This window comes from Tenrec ecaudatus, chromosome 10 (assembly GCF_050624435.1).
Source record: "Tenrec ecaudatus isolate mTenEca1 chromosome 10, mTenEca1.hap1, whole genome shotgun sequence".
Lineage (NCBI taxonomy): Eukaryota > Metazoa > Chordata > Mammalia > Afrosoricida > Tenrecidae > Tenrec > Tenrec ecaudatus.
In genome coordinates, this window is record NC_134539.1 from 37,954,086 (window position 1) to 37,976,144 (window position 22,059).

A 22,059-nucleotide genomic window follows, 5' to 3' on the forward strand; every position below is an offset into this window, starting at 1 on the left:
AAACTTCTTTCAGTTTATTCAAAATAAAAATACACAGAATTATGAAAATATAGGTTTACTATTTCCACCACATACGTTGATGCTGCTGCTTGAAAGGGTGAGATCATTTTCAAGTTCTTAAAGCTCATCGCGATCCCTCAATAAAGTATACCTATATTCACTGGGCGCTAGTTTCTGGAAAGAGCTCTCAGGTGGACTGCTTGCTACGTCTTGGGATTCCTGCAAAAGAAAGAATAAAACAGTTTTATATGGAGTTGCAAGAGTGAAAGCAGAGACGTCAGCAACTATGTGAAGAAGCCCTGCTGTTGACGTTGGTTTGGTTGTCAGTAAGGTGCTTCTATTCTGTCTGTACCCAGGACAAGAGATCGCATCTGAAATCTTGCTTTCCTCGGCTGACAGGGCCCAGCAAGTGCTCTGGACCCAGACACCATGAGACACTGCATGGGTTAACTGGGGGCCTGTCGGCGGGGCTGTCCAGCAGAGACACATCTTGTCTTACTGCGATTCACTTTACAGATAAGGGGGCTTTATAAACGGAAGGTCTGTGGCGACCCTGCACGGACAAGCATGTCCACACCATTTTTCCAACAGTTTGTGTTTAATTCCTAAAATCTTTCCAACTCTTCACAACTGGACTTCAAATCTTGCTCCGTATAAATGAGTCCTGAGAGAATCAAGGACATCTAGTCTGTAGACAGTCACCAGCACGGGTTTGCTCTGAGTCAGACAGGACTGGAGGGTAGTGGGTTAGGTTGTCTGGGTTACTCAGTAGACACCGCTCTGATTTACGAATTACCTGGATTCTGGAAATAAACTGCAAGAGATTCATTTCTACAGTATTTCACTTGTGGTCAACCACTAGACAAAAATACACAGTGAAACGTTGAGGATGACTTCCAAAGTTTTCACAGAAAAGGCTTGTCTCCATACTGAGCGCTTGGGGCAGTGCATGCTTGTCATTTCGGTTGACATTGGCACACAACTAACATACTGCAGTCTCCGTATGATGACATATTCCCATTAAACAGGGGAATGCTGTCATGATCCCTCTAAAACATCTATTTTTAAGGAAATACATATTTGGATTAATTAATTAAACTGGAACCTGGTGGTGTAGTGGTTGCTCACTGGGCTACGATGCACAACGTACGCAGTTCAAAACTACCTGCCACTCCGAGGGAGAGAGATGGAGCTTTCTAACTGTTTCTAACAGAGGCAGTTCTACCCTGTCTAAGATGGTGCTATGAGTTGGCATCGACTCAATGGTTCTGAGTTTGAATTTGTGTTGCCACATAACAAAACATGAACTTATGTACTGGCACACAAAGATGAGCAAATAAAACACAAGAAGCCCACTGATTAGTAAGACAATTAAACCAGAAAGGACAGTACAATGATGAAGCATTTGCATGGATATGATAAAGTACCATGCAGGCCACTGTTTCTGATGAAAGTCATTCATCTTTGGGCTTTTGCCAACAAAAAGTTTGCCTTTTTCTATAGTTTGCTTATTTATGAAAATCAGACCTCAGATTTTTTTAAGGAAAAAACATTTCATCAGATTCCTAAAGGGAACTCTTGACTTGGAAGCTAATTTGACCCTTAAATAAGGTAAAGGAAAACTCATTCTGCTTCTTATAAATAGAGGTTCTTTTGGCAAAACAGTGGACTGAAGCTCCAGCCACATGGGACAGGAATGTTTGGTGTCAGTCAGCAGCAGAGCTCTGTCCCGTCTGCACCCCCAAACTCAGGGTGCTTAATAAAGACCATTTTGGTATGGGCCTTAGGTTGGCTTAGCAAGAACAGCAAATCATTACTTTCTCGCAAGTCAATCACCAGCTGCAGGGCAAGTCTAGAGCAATCCTCGGAATCCGTTAAGGTCCTCAATGCGCGATGGCTGCAGTTTCCAGTTCCTACTTCTACTGGAGCCTAGTATGTTTAACCCTTCTATGACCACCGCTGATGGAGGTCAGACTTGGGACACCTTCTTGGGATGCTTCTGAAGGTCTAAATTTTAAAAATTATTTAAATGAATTAAAAAGTATAGTTTGGATCTTTTCTAGAATTTGTTCAGGATTTTCCTAGAAATACATTCAGGAGCAGAAATGCAAGTAGACAAGAGTCCTACCTGTCCTGGGGCGATGTCAGTGGGGTCGGGCCCATGATGGAATTCTCGGTGCAGTTTCCCAGAGTGTAAGTCAAATATAAACTGCTTGAGTTTCCCAGGAACTCTGAAACCAAAGTCCAACACAAACTTAGCTTAAACTGTTAAAAATGGAATGATTTCTATTTTAATAACTTTACAAGACTGATGAATTCTTTTTAATTTTACTTACAATCCCACCATCCTACCAAAGGACCAGGTGTCCCTAGTACATCTTCACATGGTTCTAGTCTTGGTACCGAGACATTTAGCTTTATTTCCTACCTTGTGGACTTGTCTCACAGAAAGTGTGCAATGCTCGTCATGACAGATACAACAGTCTACAGTCTATCAAAGCGCAGGACCTTCACTTGCTGAATCAACTCTTAGTTTGGGGCAGTTATAGTTTATCGTTAAGTACAGACGTGTAACTAAAAACTCTGGATGTTCTATAAAATCACACCTAACATTACAGGGTTCAAGAGAAGTGGGGGGCTGACCACTCATATTTAACCTCCTCTGTAACTAGAGCAGGACCGAGATCTTATGGGTTCCATTTTCCCCCTTGAAACCACACACATGGCTTGTATGTTCAAGTTGTAACCCTTATGAGTGTGACCTAATTTGGATACATGTTTTGCAAATGTCACCAGGATGGGCACTGACCTGGCACGGCCGAGTTCTTTACATAGAGAAGAGACAGACAGAGACTGGACAGATTTTACCAGAGCCAAGGAATGCCCGGACCACCAACAGCTAGAAGAGGACCCCATCCATTGGAGCTTCCAAAGAGAATATAAACCTGCTGACACCTGGATTTGGGAGTTCTAGTCTGCAGAAGCATATATTAAAAGGAAGGAACACAATTGATGTATGTATATGTATGGATTGTGATAAGAGTTGTAAGAGCCCCTAATAAAATGTTTAAAATAAAATAAAATGATTAACCTAAAAAAAATAGAAAAAAAATGAAGGAACAAGAAAAAAAAGTTCAAGTCTCAAGCTGCAATATTGAATGATTCTATGGGAAAAATAATGAACGACGCAGAGAGCATCAAGAGAAGATGGGACGAATACACAGAATCACTGTGCCAAAAAGAACTAGTCAGCACTCCACCATTTCAGGAGGTAGCTTATGAGCAAGAACCAATGCTGCTGAAGGAAGACGTTCAAGATGCGCTGAAACATGACGCCCAAACAAGGATCTGAGAATTGGTGGAATGCCATCTGAAATGTTTCAAAAAAGTGATGAAGTACTGGAAGCACTTACTTATCTAAGCCAGGAAAGTTAGAAAACTCCTACTTGGCCAACTGACTGGAAGAGATGCATATTTCGACCTATTTCAAAGGAAGGTGACCAACAGAATGCTCAAACTATAGGACAGTACACTATGTCAGCTGGAACTAACATTTTGTTGATGAACATCCAACAACGATTGCAGCATTTTATCAACAGGGAGCTGCCAGAGGCTCAAGGCAGATTCAGAAGCCGTTACTCTGAAGGTAAAGGCGCACCTGACCCAAGCCATGGTACTTTTAATCACCTCGTATGATGTGAAAGTTGGACACTGAATAAGGACGACTGAAGAAGCGTCGATGCATTTGAATGGTGCCGGCAAAGAATATGGAAAGTCCCATGGACTGCCAAAAGGACAAGTAAGTCTGTCTTCGAAGATGTAAGGCCACAGTACTTAGAGGAAGGATGGAGACTTCATCTTACATACTTACAACCTACTGTCTGTCAGGAGAGTCTAATCGCTGGGAAAGGGCATATTTGGTAAAGCAGAAGGGGAGCCAAGAGGAGGAAGGCCCTCAACAAGATGGACTGACACCGTGGCTGGCCCAGGACTCAGCAGTGTCTTTCTGTTGTGCGTAAGGTTCTTATGGGTTGGAACCGCCTCGATGGCACCCCACAACAGTCAGAAGAGCAGTTTGTGGGCCTTTCTCATGGCAACCCGACCCTAGAGAACGAACTAATCACAGAGAGGTCAGCGCCTTTAAATCGCCCTTGGCACTGGATGCCTGTGCCATTCAGATTAAAGCGGTGGCTTTCATCTGGCATTGGCCCTTCTTCGAGAGGAAGGTCCGTGAGGGTATGACTGCCAGTAAGAAACCAGTCCCATCAGTCTTGTCTGAACCAGGATGGAGCCTTTCCAGAAGAAGCGGTGTGTACGTGCGTGTGTGCGCGCTTCTCCATATATTTATTTTCTTATTAAAATCATTTTGTTGGGGGCTCATACAACTCATCACAATCCATCCATCCATCGTGTCCAGCACATTTGTACATCTGTTGCCATCATCATTCTCAAAACATTTTCCTCATAATCTCTGCAGCCAGCCACATGTGCAGCTTTGCTGAAAAGTTCAGCATTGTGACAAGGAAATCATTTCTCAAGGTCATGAAGCCAGTCTGTGTTCCTTTATTTATGCTAACGAAAGGGCTGTTTTGTTCTGTTGAGGTATAAGGTAAGCGATTTAATTGTGACAAAGCTTACTCTGATGGCTTCAAAATAACCCAAGGAAAATGACACGTCAACAAGCACAACTTCCACTTTACATCGACATCGTTCCCTCATTACCACTCAGGCAGGAACTAATTAGAAGTACCCAGACAGGTTTTGTAGTGGCCAGAGCCGCCCGCTGGGGCTCTTAGTGCGCGCCCCCGGGGAGGACCACTGGGCGAGAGCACAGGCAGGAGCTGCGGACAGGGTGAGGCTAGGTCAGCCCAGCCCAGCAAAACACCCGCACAGCTGGCACGGCAGTCACGATGTGTGCTTTCCCTTCTGTCTTACTTAAAACTTGCTTTCATAATTTGATAATGAAAGTCGTCTGTATTTTAATGGACATTTCTTTAAAAATGAAGTATTTCTTTCATTGCTTAACTTTTATTCCTGCCCATGTGAATGAACTGTCTTCTACTGAGACCTTGGTTTTTTTTTGTTTGCTTTTAAAAAAATTCATTCTATATATTTAAATACAAATGCTTCAGTTTTCAAGATCTGTTACAAGAAATGAAACAGCAGCTCCCAAACACCGTAATTCCTTAGGTAGAGTTGACTGGCTTCTTAAAGCATTTTTAGGTGGAAAATCCAGAGCGGGCTTGTGTTAGTTAATATTACCAGTTTCCTTTTCTCTCTCCATCCCTGAAGCCCTGCAAGTGCTGTTTCCTCCCTTCAATAACTCCCGCTGAGATGTACGAACCAGTAACTGCATTGTATACCCATTTTGGCTTCCCACAAGCTCCAGTGCAGTAGAGACCAGCAGGTGCCAAATGCCCGGTTTACAAATACAGATGGCTGTCAGGTAGCTGTATCGACAGAATGCCTCTGAGAGGTTCTTTGGGCTGAAGTAATTGCACATGCACCAGAGATAACATTGAGAGGAGATCAATTTAAATTTAATCTGACATCATCAACTGTCACCCGCAGCAAAGTGTCAGCCACAGCAAAGCTTGGAAAATACAGCCATTCAACCCACAGCATCGCTAATGGCCTACAATGTTTAGAGCAAAATCCCCATTAGTCTGTTTTATACAGGGTCTAAGAGGATCACAGCCATGAGTGTGAACTGCTTCTGCAACTTAAGAAATAGCTTATGAATGACTACATCTTAAATGTGACAGATTCCAAGTCAATATTCAGGGCCTATTTTTCTCTAACTTGACTTATTTTTTTCATCAACAGATAAGAAAAGAGAAAACTATGAGGAAAAAAAGCAGAGAAGAGTGAGCTACAGTAGGTTTAGTATTAAGGCAGCACATGGACATTGGGCCTCACTCAATGCAAGAACACGTTGGTCTATTAAATTGATATTCCAGGATGCACACCTTCCTGACATGATTGCTGAAGAAAAATGTGTGCATAAGCAAATGTGATGAAGAAAGCTGATGGTGCCCGGCTATCATAAGATATAGCATCTGGGGTCTTAAAGGCTTGAAGATAAACAAGTGGCCATCTAGCTGAGAAGCATCAAAGCCCACATGGAAGAAGTACACCAGCCTGTCTGACCACAAGGTGCAGAAGGGACCAGTTATCAGACATCAAAGAACTAAAAATCATATCAATGGGTACCTACCTCCCTGATATGATCAATGAAGACAAACGTGTGCATAAGAAAATGTGGTGAAGAAAGCTGATGGTGCCAGGCTATCAAAAAATATAGCGTCTAGGGTCTTAAAGGCTCAAAGATAAACAAGCAGTCACCTAGCTCAGAAGCAACAAAGCCCACATGGAAGAAACACACCAGCCTGTGTGACCATGAGCTGTCGAAGAGATCTGGTATCAAGCATCATGGAACAATAAATTGTATCATTGTAAATGTGGGTGAGTGCAGAGTGGAGACTCAAAGCCCATCGGTAGCCAACCGGACACCCCATTACTGAAGGGTTGTGGGGAGGAGATGAACCAGGCAGAGTGCAGGGTAGCAACGATGAAACATATAACTTTCCTCAAGTTCTTAAATGCTTCCAACCCCCCACTATCATGATCCCAATTCTACCATACAAATCTGGCTAGACCAGAGGATGTACATTGGTGCACATAGCAACTGGAAACACAGGGAATCCAGGACAGATGACTCCTTTACGACCATTATTGAGAGTGGCGATGCCTGGAGCGTGAAAAGAATGTGGGGTGTAAAGGGGGAACTGATTACAAGAATCTATGTATAGCCTCCTCCCTGGGGGATGGACAGCAGAGAAGGCAGGGGGAGACGCTGGACAGTGTAACATATGACAAAATAATAATAATTTATGAATGATGAAAGGTTCAAGAGGTAAGGGAGGATAAGGGCTCAAGTAGAAGGCAAATGTTTTGAGAATGATGATGGCAACAAATGTACAAATGTGCTTGACACAATGGATGTATGTATGGATTGTGATAAGAATTGTAGGAGCCCCCAATAAAAAGACTAAAAAAGGGTGGGGGGAGCTAGAGTGAGTCTGCATGGATGTGGTAGAAGAACACACAACACAAGAGTTCCTATCTAGCGTGAGGCTGGGAGGAAGCAAGACTCAGTGAATCAACAATCGGTCCTCAAGAAAAGAGACACCGTGTCCAGCTGCTAGAGAGGGCAGAGAGCGGCTCCTTGCCACAACAAGATGGATGGTTTCTCACACCTTAGGGGCGTTCCTTTTCTAATCAGAACACCTACTCGTTTCTCTGTTAATCCCTAAATATCATCTTTGCTTACAATTCTTTATTTTTAGGTGATGCAAAATTTAGACACAAAGTGTACAAATGTTATGTGTACTCAGAGACAAGCTTTAATGAATGCAAGTCAAGTAATATTTAAAATTAAAAAGCACTAATTCCGTTGAGGTTAACATTTGAACATGTCAGTGTTAAGAACTTGTACCATCTCTACACTGAGGAAACTAAGCAAAAGCATTTCCTCGGGTCGGCCCTTAGTCAGACCTTCCCTGCCCTGCGCAACCACGGAGCCGCTCTCTGCTCCAGTTAGTCCCCCAGAACATCATGGGCACGGGCTCATCATGCACATGGTCAGCGACTGGCTTCTTCCGCTCAGGGTACTACCCCCGAGACTGCCATTTGGCTTCATGTACGGTAGGCGTTTGCTCCTTTTAGAGCTAGTACCATTTGTTGACGGTTGTTCTTTCTCCATCAAATTGGCTTTGCACCATTTTAAAAAAAATCTACTGACCATTATTTGTGTGTCTAGCCGCTATTCCATCCCACAGGCTTATGCATGTAGTAAGGAGGCCTGGTGGCATTGTGGCTACACCTGGGGCTACTAATCACAAGGTCAGCTGTTTGAAACCACCAGCTGCATTGTGGGAGAAAGGCCACTTTCTACTACTGTAAAAAGTTTGCCTTGGAAGAACACAGGGCAGTTCTACCTTGTCCTACAGGGTCACTATCAGCCGGAATTGATGTGAGGGCAGTGAGTTTTTTTGAGATGCACTTATTAATTCATTAACATAACTCTGTTTTAATTACGCGCACTCCCCATTTATTGACATGGTTGTTTCAGAGACCAGGTAGTTACATAAAAATGAGATTAAACTTGTCAAGGACTCTGTCTCCTTGGATTCACAATCAACGCGTATGGCAGCAACAGTGAAGAGATCAAAAGACATGTCGCATTAGGTAAATCTGTTGCAAAAGACCTCGTTAGACTGTCGGAAAGCAAGCATGTTACTTTGAGGACTAAGTTGTGCATTACCCAAGGCATGGTATTTTCAATAGCCTCCTATGATGGGAAAGTTGGACAATGATTAAGGAAGTCCAGAGAAGAATCGCTGCATTTTAATTGCAGTGCTGGTGAAGAATGCCGAAAGTGTCATGGGCTGCCAAAAAAGCAAGTAAGTCCATCTTGGAAGAAGTACGGCCAGAGTGCTCTTTAGAGGCAAGGATAGAGAGACTTCACCTTAAATACTCCGGCCATGTTGTCAGGAGAGACTCGGTAAAGTAGAGGGGCAGCGAAAGAGAGGAATACCTTCAACTAGATGGACTGACACAGTGGCCGCAACAATGAGCTTATTCTTACAAGAACAAGTGTGAGGATGGCAGAATAGCAAACTCACAGGTTTGCTTTGAGTCAGCAGCATAACTAACAAGCCCCTGAGCACCATGGCCTGGTCACACGGACACCTAACCTGGACCAGCAGAGCCAGTGTTAGGCTCACTCACTTTCCACCATGGCTTTGTGTTCTATGTGACTGCCAGAGGTTAAGTCGTGAATGTTAAAATAGATGTTTCCATATTGTCATACATGCAAAATGTCAGATTATGACAGTCCATTAGTAAAGAGAGGGGTATACTTTGGCTTTAAAAACAAAAATGCCCAGCGTATTGCTGCTGAATCCATTGTGACGAGTAGAGACTGTGGGATAGAACAATACTGCCTCAAGACTGTCAGTCTCTAGGGAAGCAGACAGCATCCTTGGCCTGGAGGAGGCTCAAGCTACTCGCCCTTCACTCCTAGAAGCTGAGTACTCTAACATCTTCAAATCAGGATGTATGGGTTATTGAAGTTTGTTTCTTTTTCAAAACTAATTTAGTTATGCAAGTTCCTCTACCTTTCCATATAAATTTTACAATTCAAAGTTAAAAATTTTTTTTTATAATTTGCTAGTCAACTGCTCCAAGCCTACCAGAGATTTTCACTTGGATTGCCTTAAACCTATGGATCAATTTGGGGAGAATTGATGTCTTAACCATTGAGTCTTCTAATCCAATGTGTACGAGGATTAGAATCTAAAAAAACAGAACCCACCCACCCCCCACCAATGTATTTAAGTTTTTTTAAAAAAAACAACTTTATCACCTTCAAAGTAATCTCCATTACAATTAATACATCTGCCAAATCTGCGATTCCATTCTTGGAAACATCTTTGACTGATAGCACCTCCCTCCGTTTTGTCATCTCTTCTACATTATCACATTGCTGCCCTTTCATGTCTTTCAAAAAAGAAGTCGCACGGAGCAAAGTCAGGTGCGTAAAGGGCAAGAAAGACATGCTGGGTTTTTGCAAAAAGCTGGCACACTTAGATGGCTGTGTGAGCAGGTACATTTTCAGGGTGGCAAAAACCAGTCCCCCATTTGCTACAAATTAGGCCACAAAACTCACACACTATTACACCATCTTTTCAGAACCTCTAAATAGAAAGCTTGATTAAAAGTGTGACTTGGTAGAACAAATTCCAAATGCCCTATCCCCTCACATAAAAAAAACGAGTTCATCATATTAATCTTTGATTCCACTTGATAGGATTGGGGAGAAGGGGCGCTAAGTGCCGATGGGGTCTTCCACTGGCTTGATTGATGTTTGCTTTTGGGGTCCTAAGAACAGCACCATGTCTTTTCACCAGTAATGATCTTGGAAAAACAGTCCCGGTCACTTCGGAGCTGTTCTTTCAAAGCACGGCATGTTTCTACTCGAAACTTTTTTCCTGGTCAGTCAGATCCTGAGGCACAAATTTCACAGTAACCCTTCTCATTCCCAAATCTTCCATTAAAATATGCTGAACTGAGCTCCAACATAGTCCAGATAACTTCCCCATCTCTTCAGTGGTCCATCCCTGGTCCTTGAGAAGTACACGAATTTTTTCGGCATTTTCGTCCATACGGGAAGTTGACAGATGTCCAGAATGAAGTTTGTCACCAATTGACATTTCAGCTTTTTTCAAACAAGAACACCACTCATACACTTGAGTTTTTCCCATAGCGTTGTCCTTGTAAGCTGTGTTTAACATCACAACAGCTTCTGCGGCATTTTTCCGAGCAGGAAACAAAACTTCAGAGCTGCACACTGCTCTCTTAAATCGGCCATCCCCAAAAAGAGTTTCAAGGGAATTTGCTTTTATGAAAATATTCACTGTGATCAAAGAGAACCTTTCCAAAGGACACCATTGGGTGTAGTAACTCCCAGTGGAGTTTCTTTCTGGATTTTTTTTGGTGGGGGCATACTGTGAGAATCCATCATTATGTCTCTCGACTTATTCTGGTCAGATCTTGAACACGTCTTAGTAAATTTATGTATGTAGTTCTTCCACCCCTCACCACCTTCCCAAGACCATTTCAATTTCTTCCTCCCTCCCTTCCTATCTATTTAGTTTCCAATGGCTTATTTACACAGAAATACTGAAGTCAGTAATAACTGTTTTGTAGACTAACTGAAGATAATTTTGATAATTTTATCAGCTCTAAAGAAAGGTAGCTTTTATTAATTTTATTGTCTTACTCAACAATCCATATAATAGTGAAAAGAAATAGCAAGAGTAGATATCTTTGCCTACTTCTCAATCTTGAAACATTCAGTTTAACTATTAAATATAATATTAACCATAAATAAATATACTGTTAACAAAGTTTTAATAGCTATTTCTAATCAGATGAAGGAATCTTATATTCCTAGTTTGGTTAGTTCTTTTAATCATAAATGGATGTTGAGTATTGCCAACTGCTCCTGCATCTGCTAACGTGATCACTTAGTTTTTCATGTTTATTTGATAATATGCTGAACTACAATGATTGATAATTTTAAATGTTGAACGGTTGCATCCCTGGAATAAGCTCGACTTAGTTGTGATATATTATTGTTTATATACATACTGCTGGATCCCATTTCCGAATATTACTACTTTTTATAATATGATGAGGTTTTCTATGCCCATAAAGATTTACAGTCTTGGAAACCCACAAGAGTGTAGTTTTATTCTGTCCTATAGGGTCACTATAGAATCAAATCCATGGCAGTGAGTTTTGGAAGAATATATCAATTTATATATATAATGATTATTTAATATATAAATCATATAGTCTTTGGGTATATTACAGTATAGAAAATATTATTCTGCCATTCCTGAACTTCAGTTTTCAGTCTGTAAAATGGAATCAATAACCTGTCTTATTTGTATTTAAACTTTTACATAAATTTTGATTGCTTTTATAGTATGACAGGCTTGGATTTGAATTACAATGTTATTGCCTATAATAAAATAGCACTAGTCATATATCAAAAACTGTTTCAAGGGATAAAACCCAAACTCCAAACCTACTACCACTGAGTGGATTCCAACTCACAGAGTCTACATCGGGTTTCCAAGGCTTTTCAGCCACAGACAGCTTCATTTTTCTCCCATGAAGAAAGACCCCGATGGACCTGACCCAGTGATCTTACAACTAACAGTCCAGTACCTATCAACAGCACCCCCGGGGCTTCAAGAGGCAATAGTATACGTGTTTATTTACTCATCATGATCATCCTTAGTAGACACTAACTTTACCATCCTGCCTAAACCAACCAAAATTACTGAAATCAAGTCAATTCTGACTCTTATTGACTGCCGAAAGTCTCCTCTTTCTCCCATGGGAGCAACGGGCAGATCTGAACTGCTGACCTTGAATTAGTTAGCAGTCTAACATGTACTCATTACACCACCAGTGCTCCCCATATTGGCTGAGTGTTTTAAATTACAGAGCAGGATGTGGTGTATTTATAGTTTATGATAAAAATGCCCACACAGCACAGAAAACAACGTTACCCTCACTCAGGCTTTGCTCAAAGAGCGTTCCTCATTGTCTGTAACTTACAGGTGAGAGTCCTGTCCAAGTCCCCGGACCTTCTTCCTGAGGGGCAGACTGTGGTTTCAGAGACCCTGCTTTCTCTTTCTCCTTTTGCTGCAAGTTCCAATGGCAGCCCTCCAAGAACGCAAAGGAAGCGTTTTAAGAAATTCAGTTCCTTTGCACGTCCTTCCAACAGAATTCACCCAAGCCTATCATTCATTCTTTCTCCTCGACATGCTGTTAGGTTCTAAAAGTACGCCTCATTATTTCCCTCTCTCCATACTACATTGATTCCACTGGGATGAACCTGATCAAACTCCAGAAAAACATGAAGGTGTCCGTTTGTGGTTCAATTTCAGATATTGTCCAATACTATGCCTTGAACAGAGGGCTTAAAAAAGTTTGTGGAAAAAGTTTTACATGCACTGCAAATACCTCTCTCGATATAGTGTTAGAGCTTGGGACCCTGGGGCTCAATCTACTCTCATTTGAATTTAGCTTGCCTGCTGACTAGTTGGGCCTTGATCTCTCTGACATAAGGAAAAAGAAATGTGCACACTGGTGGCCTCCAGCTCCTAGTGCCCACCTCTGGCAAGGGAGCGACTGCAGCGTCAGGCTGCCTCCTCTCCTCATCACAACCACACCTTCTCCAACTGACCCAGAAAGGCTGAGTATTAAGTAAAAGTAATAGTAATTACAGTAATTTATGGAAGCTGCTTATCATTTAAGCCTTAATTACCAGGCAGTATAATAACAATTATGCAAGCCATTAAATGTGTCAGATTCATTTTGCTGCATTTGTTATCTGGGTTTTAACACTAACATCTATCCGCATAGGTGCAGTTTGTAGCTCACACAGCTCGTACGCCTGCTCACAATTAAAAGGATATTAGCGGGAACGCTGCCGAGGAGGGGAAAGCAGGCACCTCTGGGAGATACTAAATAAGTCATTTGTTTTAAAGAGCTTCAATGGTAGGCACTTCTCTTGGCTCCCTTCGCATCACAAGGCCTCGTTTCAGACCTCTTTGGTGAATCTGACTGGCTGTTTATCCAGCTACGTGGCACGCTCCCAGCTGATGGACTAGCCTCCCTGGTCCTCGTCTCTAGTCCCGTGGACTAAGGCTGGGCTAATGGAAGCTCTTACACTTTTGTCAGTTTGGGTCCTCTGAGACGTGAACACCAAGATGAGATCAGAAGGGCTAGAATGGTCTAGATTTGATTTCAGAACTGGAGGAGAAAAATGCACCACTCCCCTTGATGGGTAGCACATCCTTCCCAGGAATGAAAACCAAAGGTGAGCGTAGTTTGCTCCTTGCTGCTGTTCTTGTTGTGAGGCATGACCAGGTCCGATCCAGTCCACAGCACCCCAGGTCTTTGAACATGCTATTTTACTCTGTCTTCTCAAACTGACCTTTGGATTCTTCTTAGCTCTTTATTTTTACCGTTTTAGCTAAGCTATGGTCAAGAGCAAATTTCAAATTGTCTGGCATCCATTTTGGTCTTTTTTATTTCCTGTCTTTTTAGTGAATTTTTGCTTTCTTCATGCATGATGTCCTTAATGTCATTCACAAGTTCCTCTGTTCTTTTATCAGTACTGTTCAAAGCTTCAAATCCATTCTTGAAATGGCCTCTAAATTCAAGGTCATACTTTTGGCTCTTGCTGACTTTTCACTTTCGTCAGCTTTTAACATAAACAGGCGCATGAGCAACTGATGGTCTGTCCCCCGCCAGCCTCTGGAACCTTATATGCTGACTGATATCAAGCTCTCCACCATCTATTGTCACAGATGAGTCCATTGAGTCCTGTGTCTAATCTGACGGGGTTCATATGTGTAGTGACATTGTGTTGTTGGGGGGGGGGGCATGTGCAATGAGTAAGTCATTCATCTTGTAAAATGCTATCAAGCAATTTCTGATCCCCAAGCCCATATTTTCCAACTACCAATCCTTTCTGTTTCCAACTTTTTCATTCCACTTACCAGTAATTATCAATGCATCCGATTGCATGTTTGATCAATTTCAAACTGCAGAAGTTAGTCAAAGTCTTTATCTCTGGCATTAGTGGTTGGTGGATAAATTTAAACAGTCATATTAACTGGTCTATATATATATAACTGGTATATATATATATATATATGTATATGTATATATATATATATATATATGGATGTTATCCTACAATAAATACACCACCATTCCTGTTTGTCATTGCCAGCATGGTAGACCAGTTGATTGTCTTATTCAATACGGTCCCACTTCAGCTGCAGCTCACTAATGCCTAGGATGATATTGATCTTTATGTATTCCATTTCATTTTTGGCAACTTGAATTTTTCAAGATTCATACTTCATGTATTCTATGTTCTAATTATTATTATTATTATTTTATTTAAAAGATCATTTTATTGGGGGCTCTTAGAAGTCTTATTACAATCCATACATCAATTGTAAAACTTGTACATATATTGCCATTGTTCTTTTCTATATATTTACTTTCTATTGAGCCCTTCGTATCAGCTCCCCCCCCCATGGCCCCTTGATAGATTATAACTTATTATTTTCCACACCGACCGCTGTCTCCCTTCCCCTCTGATTTCTGTTGTTCTTCCCCCTGGAGGGGTGTGTATGGTTATGTGTCAATCCCTGCAATCGGTTCTCTCGTCCTCCCTCCTCTCCTCCTTTTCCCCTTCCCTTTTGTTATCACTATTCCCATTCCCATTCCTGGATTCCTGTATCACGAGCTTTATCTCTCGTCTATACCTGTGCACATGCTCCCGTCCAGTCCAGAGTGAGAGGTAGCACTGGAGTCATGACAATGGGAGGATGAGGAAGCCTCAAAGAACCAGAAGAATATTGTGTGACCCATCGGTGCTGCTCTACTGCACCCTGATTGACTCATCCCTTCCCTGTGACCCATCTGTGGGGGGAGGTTCCACTGTCTACAGATGGGCTTTGGGTATCCACTCTGATCCCCCTCATTCTCAACACCATGTTGTTGTTTGTTTGTTAATAATCTTTGTTATGAAATCTTCTGATGCCTGTTACCCGGTCCTGATGACACCTCATGATCAGATAGGCTGGTGTGCTTCTTCCATGTGGGCTTTGCTGCTTCACTACTGGATGGCCACTTGTTTACCTTCAAGCCTTTAAGACCCCAGATGCTATATCTTTTAATAGCCAGGCACCATCCGCTTTCTTCACCACATTTGCTTATACACCCATTTTGTCTTCAGCAATCGTTATCGAGAAGGGGTGGGGGTAAGCATCACAAAATGCCAGTTTGTTAGAACAAAGTGTTCTTGTAATGAAGGAGGGTATGAGCTGAGGCTCAAGGTCTGTAGACAACTTCAGTGTATTGACTTATAAATATATGTACATAGGCCAGTATCTCTATTTTTATGGACTAATGTATTTACATAAGTAAACTCCTATGAATACCTCTATCTATAGCTTTGCTTCCTAGAGCTTTCCTGTTTCCTTTTGCCTTCCTCCTGCCCCACCATCACGTTCCCTCTACTTCCACCTCTTAGTACTTCCTCTCAGCTAGACTGTTGTTGTTCCAACACCCACAGGGTCTCTACAATCTTCTTGTTGTTGGTTTTAATTCCCTAGTTGTTCCACTGTCTATGGCATTGTTTGCTCACACCCCCCCCTTTTTCCCCCACAAGACCCTCCAGGGCCGTTGGCCCCACTGCTTTCTCTCCTAGCTTGCTTCTCATGCGTGTTATTTAAGTAGGTAAACCAACAATGTCCTAGGCCAAACAATAAGAAAACAAAAGGTTGAAAAAATAATATATGTTCTAATTATTAATGGATATCTGCAACTGTTTCTTCTCACTTTGAGTTGTGCTACATCAGCAAATGATGACCAAGACAGCTTTACTGCATCCCCATCGAGGTCGACACTACGTCGAGGAGCCGACTTTACACCCCAGTGCTGCTTTGAGTGCCTTCCAACCTGAGGGCTCATCTTCTAGCACTGTACCTGACAAGGTTTAGCTGCTATTCTTTACGTTTTTCAGTGGCTAATCCTAAGAAGTAGAATAATCCCTATTCCACCTTTGGCACCTCAAACAATGTTCTGTTGCTAATCATGAGGTTTCCAATGGCTAACTTTTTGTTTAGAAGTATGTTTCCAGGTCCTCCTTTCTAGTCTGCTCTGCTGAATCCCACTCACCATGGTGACCCTGCTGGTACTTGAAAGGTCGATGGCATAGCTTTCAGCACCATGCAAGCAACTACAGTATGATAAAATGGCAGAAGAGGTGTGCGCCAAACAAACAAACCCCAGAGTGTCATCTGTTGTAACTCAAATAGGTTGTAAATAAAGGACTACCTCTACTGGCTATCAAGTATAATGCCTGCCTGAATTATGGAACAAGAGCTTTGATTGAAAATAGCCTACTTTTGATGTCTTCTAATCAAATTTGAATCCATTCTTCATGTTACAGCCAGAATAATCTTAACAAATTCTGACTATGTCACGCCCCTGCATTGGCTGTTCAAGATGAAGTAAAATGCCCGGGCAGGATGTATAAAGGCTTTCACAAGCTTCTCTAAGCCTTACCCTTGGGCATTCCTCCTCCTGTCCATTTGTGTTCAGCCAATCAACACATCGCTGTCGGTGTCCAGGTAAACCTTTGCTCTAAAATCCGTCTCCTTCTCACCTTCTTTAAAACGCTCAGGGCTATAATCTACTGCGGGAGAGATCTAGCCTTGATCAACATTAAAGCCTTGGCTGCTGGCACAGTTAAAGTCACTTAAACGCCTGGCTGTTTCAAAACATGCCTTTTACACCCCAGACACTATTCTTTCTGATAGCTGGGCAACATTTGATTTCTTCACCACAGTTTGCTATAGCATCCAGATGGATCTTCAGTGATCTCTTCATGAAGGTGATCACCAGGTAGGACCATTTCATAAGACCAACTGCTCTCAGATTAGATCTTTCATTAAGTACAACCTCAAAATTCATTAATATATCTATGGCTTATCTATGTCCTTGGTTTACTTTAGAGATCCCACTATCATTTTATTGGAGAACATTATAAATTATCCCCATGGAACACAAGGTAATTCTAGTGACAGTATAATTAGGTTAGCCAATGGTATAGAATTTAAAACACCGTTGAGAAAAGGAAATTATACATGTATAAGCCAACTTTTTAGACCACAATACATGAATTGTTGACTTGTACAGATAAAACACTTAAGCGACTGGACATTATTTACACAGAAAAATGAGGGCTAGAGATAGAAACATCTCCTTTTTATTTAACATCTTCATTATATTTAACATCTCAAAAAGCTGATAAACATTTATTAGTAGCTTCAAGTTTAATGTTTGTTAATACTATGAATAGCCTTAGAAAGCTCTTTTTGTTTTCTTGGAAATGTTCATAGTCATTTGTTCTCAGAAATTCCTAACCATAACAAAATGCTATTTTAAAAAAAATCCTTTTGAATATGCTTGCTAGATCCGTTCACAAATGGGCAGCAGTGTTACCCATTTCCTTTCGGGCATCACATATTCTCCTCTATGTGCTGGCAAAGATCAGCCTCGGTGCACAGGCACTTCCTCATGAGATCAACTTTCTTCTGGAGATTAATTCTTAAGCATTGGTTATCAGTATTTCTACAGGGGCATTCCAGAATCCTCATATTTTATTACCACATTCTATGGTAATAAAGATTTAGCAGTTGCCCCAACCTCTTCCATCTAATTATGGAAGTACTATTTTTCCAATAGAAGATTATTTAAAATAGTTAGCAAGTTGTTTTAAGTTCATCTTTGAGACATATACACATAATAACAAAGAAGAAAAGAAGTACTTACAGCACATCTTTGAAGTCTCCAAATACATACATATGTCTAAAGCTGTCGATGGCTATTACAGGGCAATCTGCTGGAGTTTTCTGTATATGCAGAAGAGGATGTCTAAACTTGTCACAGTCAGCATGCAAAAAGTTTATTGTACCTTTACAAGAAACAGAATTTTAAAAGGTAGATTAGATTCTCTGGGTTGAATATTAAAGACTGCAAGTTCCCATACACAAAAATGACATTTTAGCTAAAAACAAACAAACAAAAAACCCCAAAGAAACAAAATGTGTTCAGAGTAAGAAAGATCATAAAAACTAAAGCCTAAACAGTAGGGCATTTTAAATAGCTAAGGATTTCATTCTTTGAGAAGGAATAGTGAAGTATCCACTGACTTCGAAATTATATGAACTCAACCTAGCTTCAAATGCCATTCTAATTGAATTTCCGATTTCCCTTAAATGGGGAATCATTTGCTCTGTACATTACCAGGATTGACAACAGAGGCAAATTCCTGAAACGGCCATGAATTGCTCTCAGAGGACCATATCCTTCAATCAAATATACCCATCCAGTTTCTGCGGGCTGGTTTTTAATCCAAAATATTTACTAAGTGGATATTAGTTAATGGCACCATACAATGCCTTTAGCTTCTTTTGTTTGGCTTTCCTAAATAAAGAGGGTAAGTTGGTGAGGCATTAACTTTCCTTCTGAAACGTTTGGAGAAGTCCACAGACAATCACTCCTTGTTCTCTTATTTAGGAATAACTGTCTATCAGACTGCGCAAGCGTCTACAGCAGTATCTCTGGGAGTGTCTAGCAGAAAGGGGCAAGACAAGCATTGAGGGCCGTGCCCCAAACCAACACCCAGCCAGTGAACTGCTTTTCCAGCGACTTCATTTTTTGCACCCCGAAACAGTCATGGTAAAAAAGAAAGTCACTTCTCGTATTACTTCACTAATAATGCCCTCTCAAGCTGGCAGGTAAAATGAAATGTTCTGTAGAGTTTAAAATAAACTGTTAAGTTTTTAAACCCAAACACAAAATATGAGTAGAAGAAAGAAGAAGGAAAGCAAACAAGAAGGGAGGCAGGCAGGGAGGGAGGCAGGGAGGGAGGGAGGCAGGCAGGCTGGGAGGGAGGGAAGGAGGGAGGCAGGCTGGGAGGGAGGGAGGGAAGCAGGCAGGCTGGGAGGGAGGGAGGCAGGCTGGGAGGGAGGGAGGGAAGCAGGCAGGCTGGGAGGGAGGGAAGCAGGCTAGGAGGGAGGGAGGGAGGGAAGCAGGCTGGCAGGAAGGGAGGGAGGGAGGCAGGCTGGGAGGGAGGGAGGCAGGCTGGGAGGGAGGGACTGAAGCAGGCTGGCAGGGAGGGAGGGAGCTGGCAGGATGGGAGGGAGGGAGGGAGGGAGGGAAGCAGGCAGGCTGGGAGGGAGGGAGGGAAGGAGGCAGGCAGGGAGGGAGGGAGGGAAGCAGGGAGGGAGGGAGGGAGGAATTTAAAAGGCTAAGAAGGAATGCAAATAAACACCTTAATCTGTCTACCTTTTTCACTTATTAATTGCCGGGCGACTTCATTCTGGAATATCTCTAAGCTGTCTGCGTCGTCTTTCATGTGGAAGAGGATGAGAAACGGCAGTCCTTCTTCGGTCAGTTCCTGTAGAGAGAAAGGAGGATTCAATGACGTCAGGTCTAGCTATTTTCTAAGTAGGAACAATTTTGAAGCCCACTCATAGAACATGCAACCATGACAATCTCAAGAGAAAGCACAATGGTTTAAATTACGCCTACATTGTAATGAAGAATGAACTCAGCCCCTCCTGACAAACTAAGCTCTCGGGGTCCCACAGGCCTTGCTCTGTGTAGACACTGATCTAATGTAAAGTAAATCCTGGCCTGGCCTGTTAGGACTGGCTATCCAGCCTCAGAGGCAGCCACTGGGAGCTTATGGATGAAGTAAGGAACTTTCAAGAGTTGACCTTAAATTTTTAAGCTTGGGCAACTAGTAGTTTCAGCTTTTATTGATAATAGTAAAAAGCTAAGTGTAGCACCAATTAAAAAAATCAGATTCTCAAATTCATGTTTACTCTAAAGCATATTGTTCAAATCTTTTCCCTTACATCAGACTTACTCAAAGCCAAAAAGAGCTAATGGCAAAAAACCCACAACATAGCCAATTCTCAGCCAGTAGACAATTTATCAACATTATGAACACAGATACCTGCTATTTTGCATGCTTATACATACAAAAGCACTTTGGAAATTAAAAAGTACTATTAGAGTTATTTTTATTGTTAGCGGAGAATATAAATGTGGTGTATACAACAAACAGATTTTAATCATTTATTCTCCCTGGAAAATAATAAGTTTTGACAATGTAAGAAAAGGTCCAGAAAGAACCGCAAAACAAAATTATTTTTATCAACTATCTTTTTGAGTCTCTGGAAAACTTAGAAACATGTGTTCTTTACCCGAAAAACAAAACAAACAGCAGCAAACATGGAAATGGGAACCCACTTTGTTGGTGTTTTCTTTAATTCCTTTCTCTGTTTAAGCCTCATTCACACATATGCAGAGTAACTTCTTTTTTTATTTCATTTGTGAATACTGATTATTGTTTTTTTAAATCATTTTATTAGCGGCTTGTACAACTTTTATCACAATCCATACATACATCCATTGTGACAAGCACATTTGTTGCCATCATCATTCTCAAAACATGTGCTTTCTGCTTGAGCCCTTGGTATCAGCTTCTCATTTTCCCCCTCCCTCCCCGCCCCCCTCTCTCATGAACCCTTGATAATTTATAAATTATTATTATTTTGTCATATCTTACACTGTCCAACGTCTCCCTTCACCCGCTTTTCTGCTTTCCATCCCCCAGGGACGAGGTTATATGTAGATTCTTGTAACTGGTTCTCCCCTTCTACCCCACCTTCCCTCCACCCTGAGCACTGGTCCTGAATCTTCATCCTATGTAACTCTTTTTTTTACAATGGAGATATATGTTTAATATACCATAAAATTCACCCTTTTAAGGTGTGCAGTTCCATAGTTTCAGTTTGTTCCCAAGACTGTGCAACCACGTAACTCCAGACCCGGCTCATCACCCTCACAGAACTCTCTCCAGCTTCCTTCAGAGCTGAAATGCCTCTTAGGTCTTTCGTGATCTTACCCCATCTCTGCCAAAGGTGGACACAAGCTCTTTCCTCTAATCTCCCATTTCGTCAGTGCCTTCATCTGGCACAGCAATTATATTATTTTACATGAAAAAATTTTTTAATCATATTGGGGGCTCTTATTTTTAATCATTGTATTGGGGTACAACTCTTATAATAATCCATACATCCATCCATTGTGTCAAACACTTGTGTACACTGTTGCCCTCATCATTCTCAAAACATTTGCTTTCTACTTGAGCCCTTGGTATCAGCTCATTTTCCCCCTCCCTTAGGAACCCTTGATAATTTATAAATTAATATTATTTTGTCGTGTCTTACACTGCCCAATGTCTCCCTTCACCCACTTTTCTGTTGTCCATCCCCCAGGGAGGGGGTTATATGTATGTAGATCATTGTGATCAGTTCTCCCTTTCTCCTTATCCTCCTGGTATCACTACTTTCATTATTGGTCCTAAGGGGTTTAATCTGTCCTGGATTCTCTGCGTTTCCAGCTCTTATATGTACCAGCGTACATCCTCTGGTCTAGCTCAATTTGTAAAGTAGAATTGGGATCATGATAATTGGGGGGGGGGGGAGGTAAGAAGCATTAAAAAACTAGAGAAAAGTTGAGGTTTCATTGGCGGTATACTGCACCCTGACTGCTTCGTCTCCTCCCCAAAACTCTTCTATAAGAGGATGTCCACCAAGGGGGAGGCGGGTGAGGGGAGACGCCGGGGAGTGTAAGATAAGATATAATAATTATTTATAAACTATCAAGGAACCAGGGGTGGGATCGGGGAGGGAGGGGGATGGGGGAAAAAAAAGGGAAACCGAGCTGATTCCAGGAACCCAAGTGGAAGGTGAATTATGAGAGTGACGAGTGCAACGAATGTATAAGGGTGCTTTGCTCAATTGCTGT

The 22,059-nt window shown here is 41.8% G+C and overlaps 1 protein-coding gene across 1 annotated transcript in view; it reads right to left on the minus strand.

Moving 5' to 3' along the window:
* The window catches only part of ERP44 (endoplasmic reticulum protein 44), an 82,924-nt gene continuing 60,865 nt past the window's right edge, over positions 1–22,059 (minus strand). The window contains exons 9-12 of the mRNA XM_075560232.1: positions 19,525–19,636; positions 18,007–18,148; positions 2,129–2,231; positions 1–219 (exon numbers count right to left, since the gene is read on the minus strand). Of these exons, the coding sequence (XP_075416347.1) occupies positions 118–219; positions 2,129–2,231; positions 18,007–18,148; positions 19,525–19,636 (459 nt within the window). The 3' untranslated portion in view covers positions 1–117. The remainder of the gene's footprint in view (positions 220–2,128; positions 2,232–18,006; positions 18,149–19,524; positions 19,637–22,059) is intronic.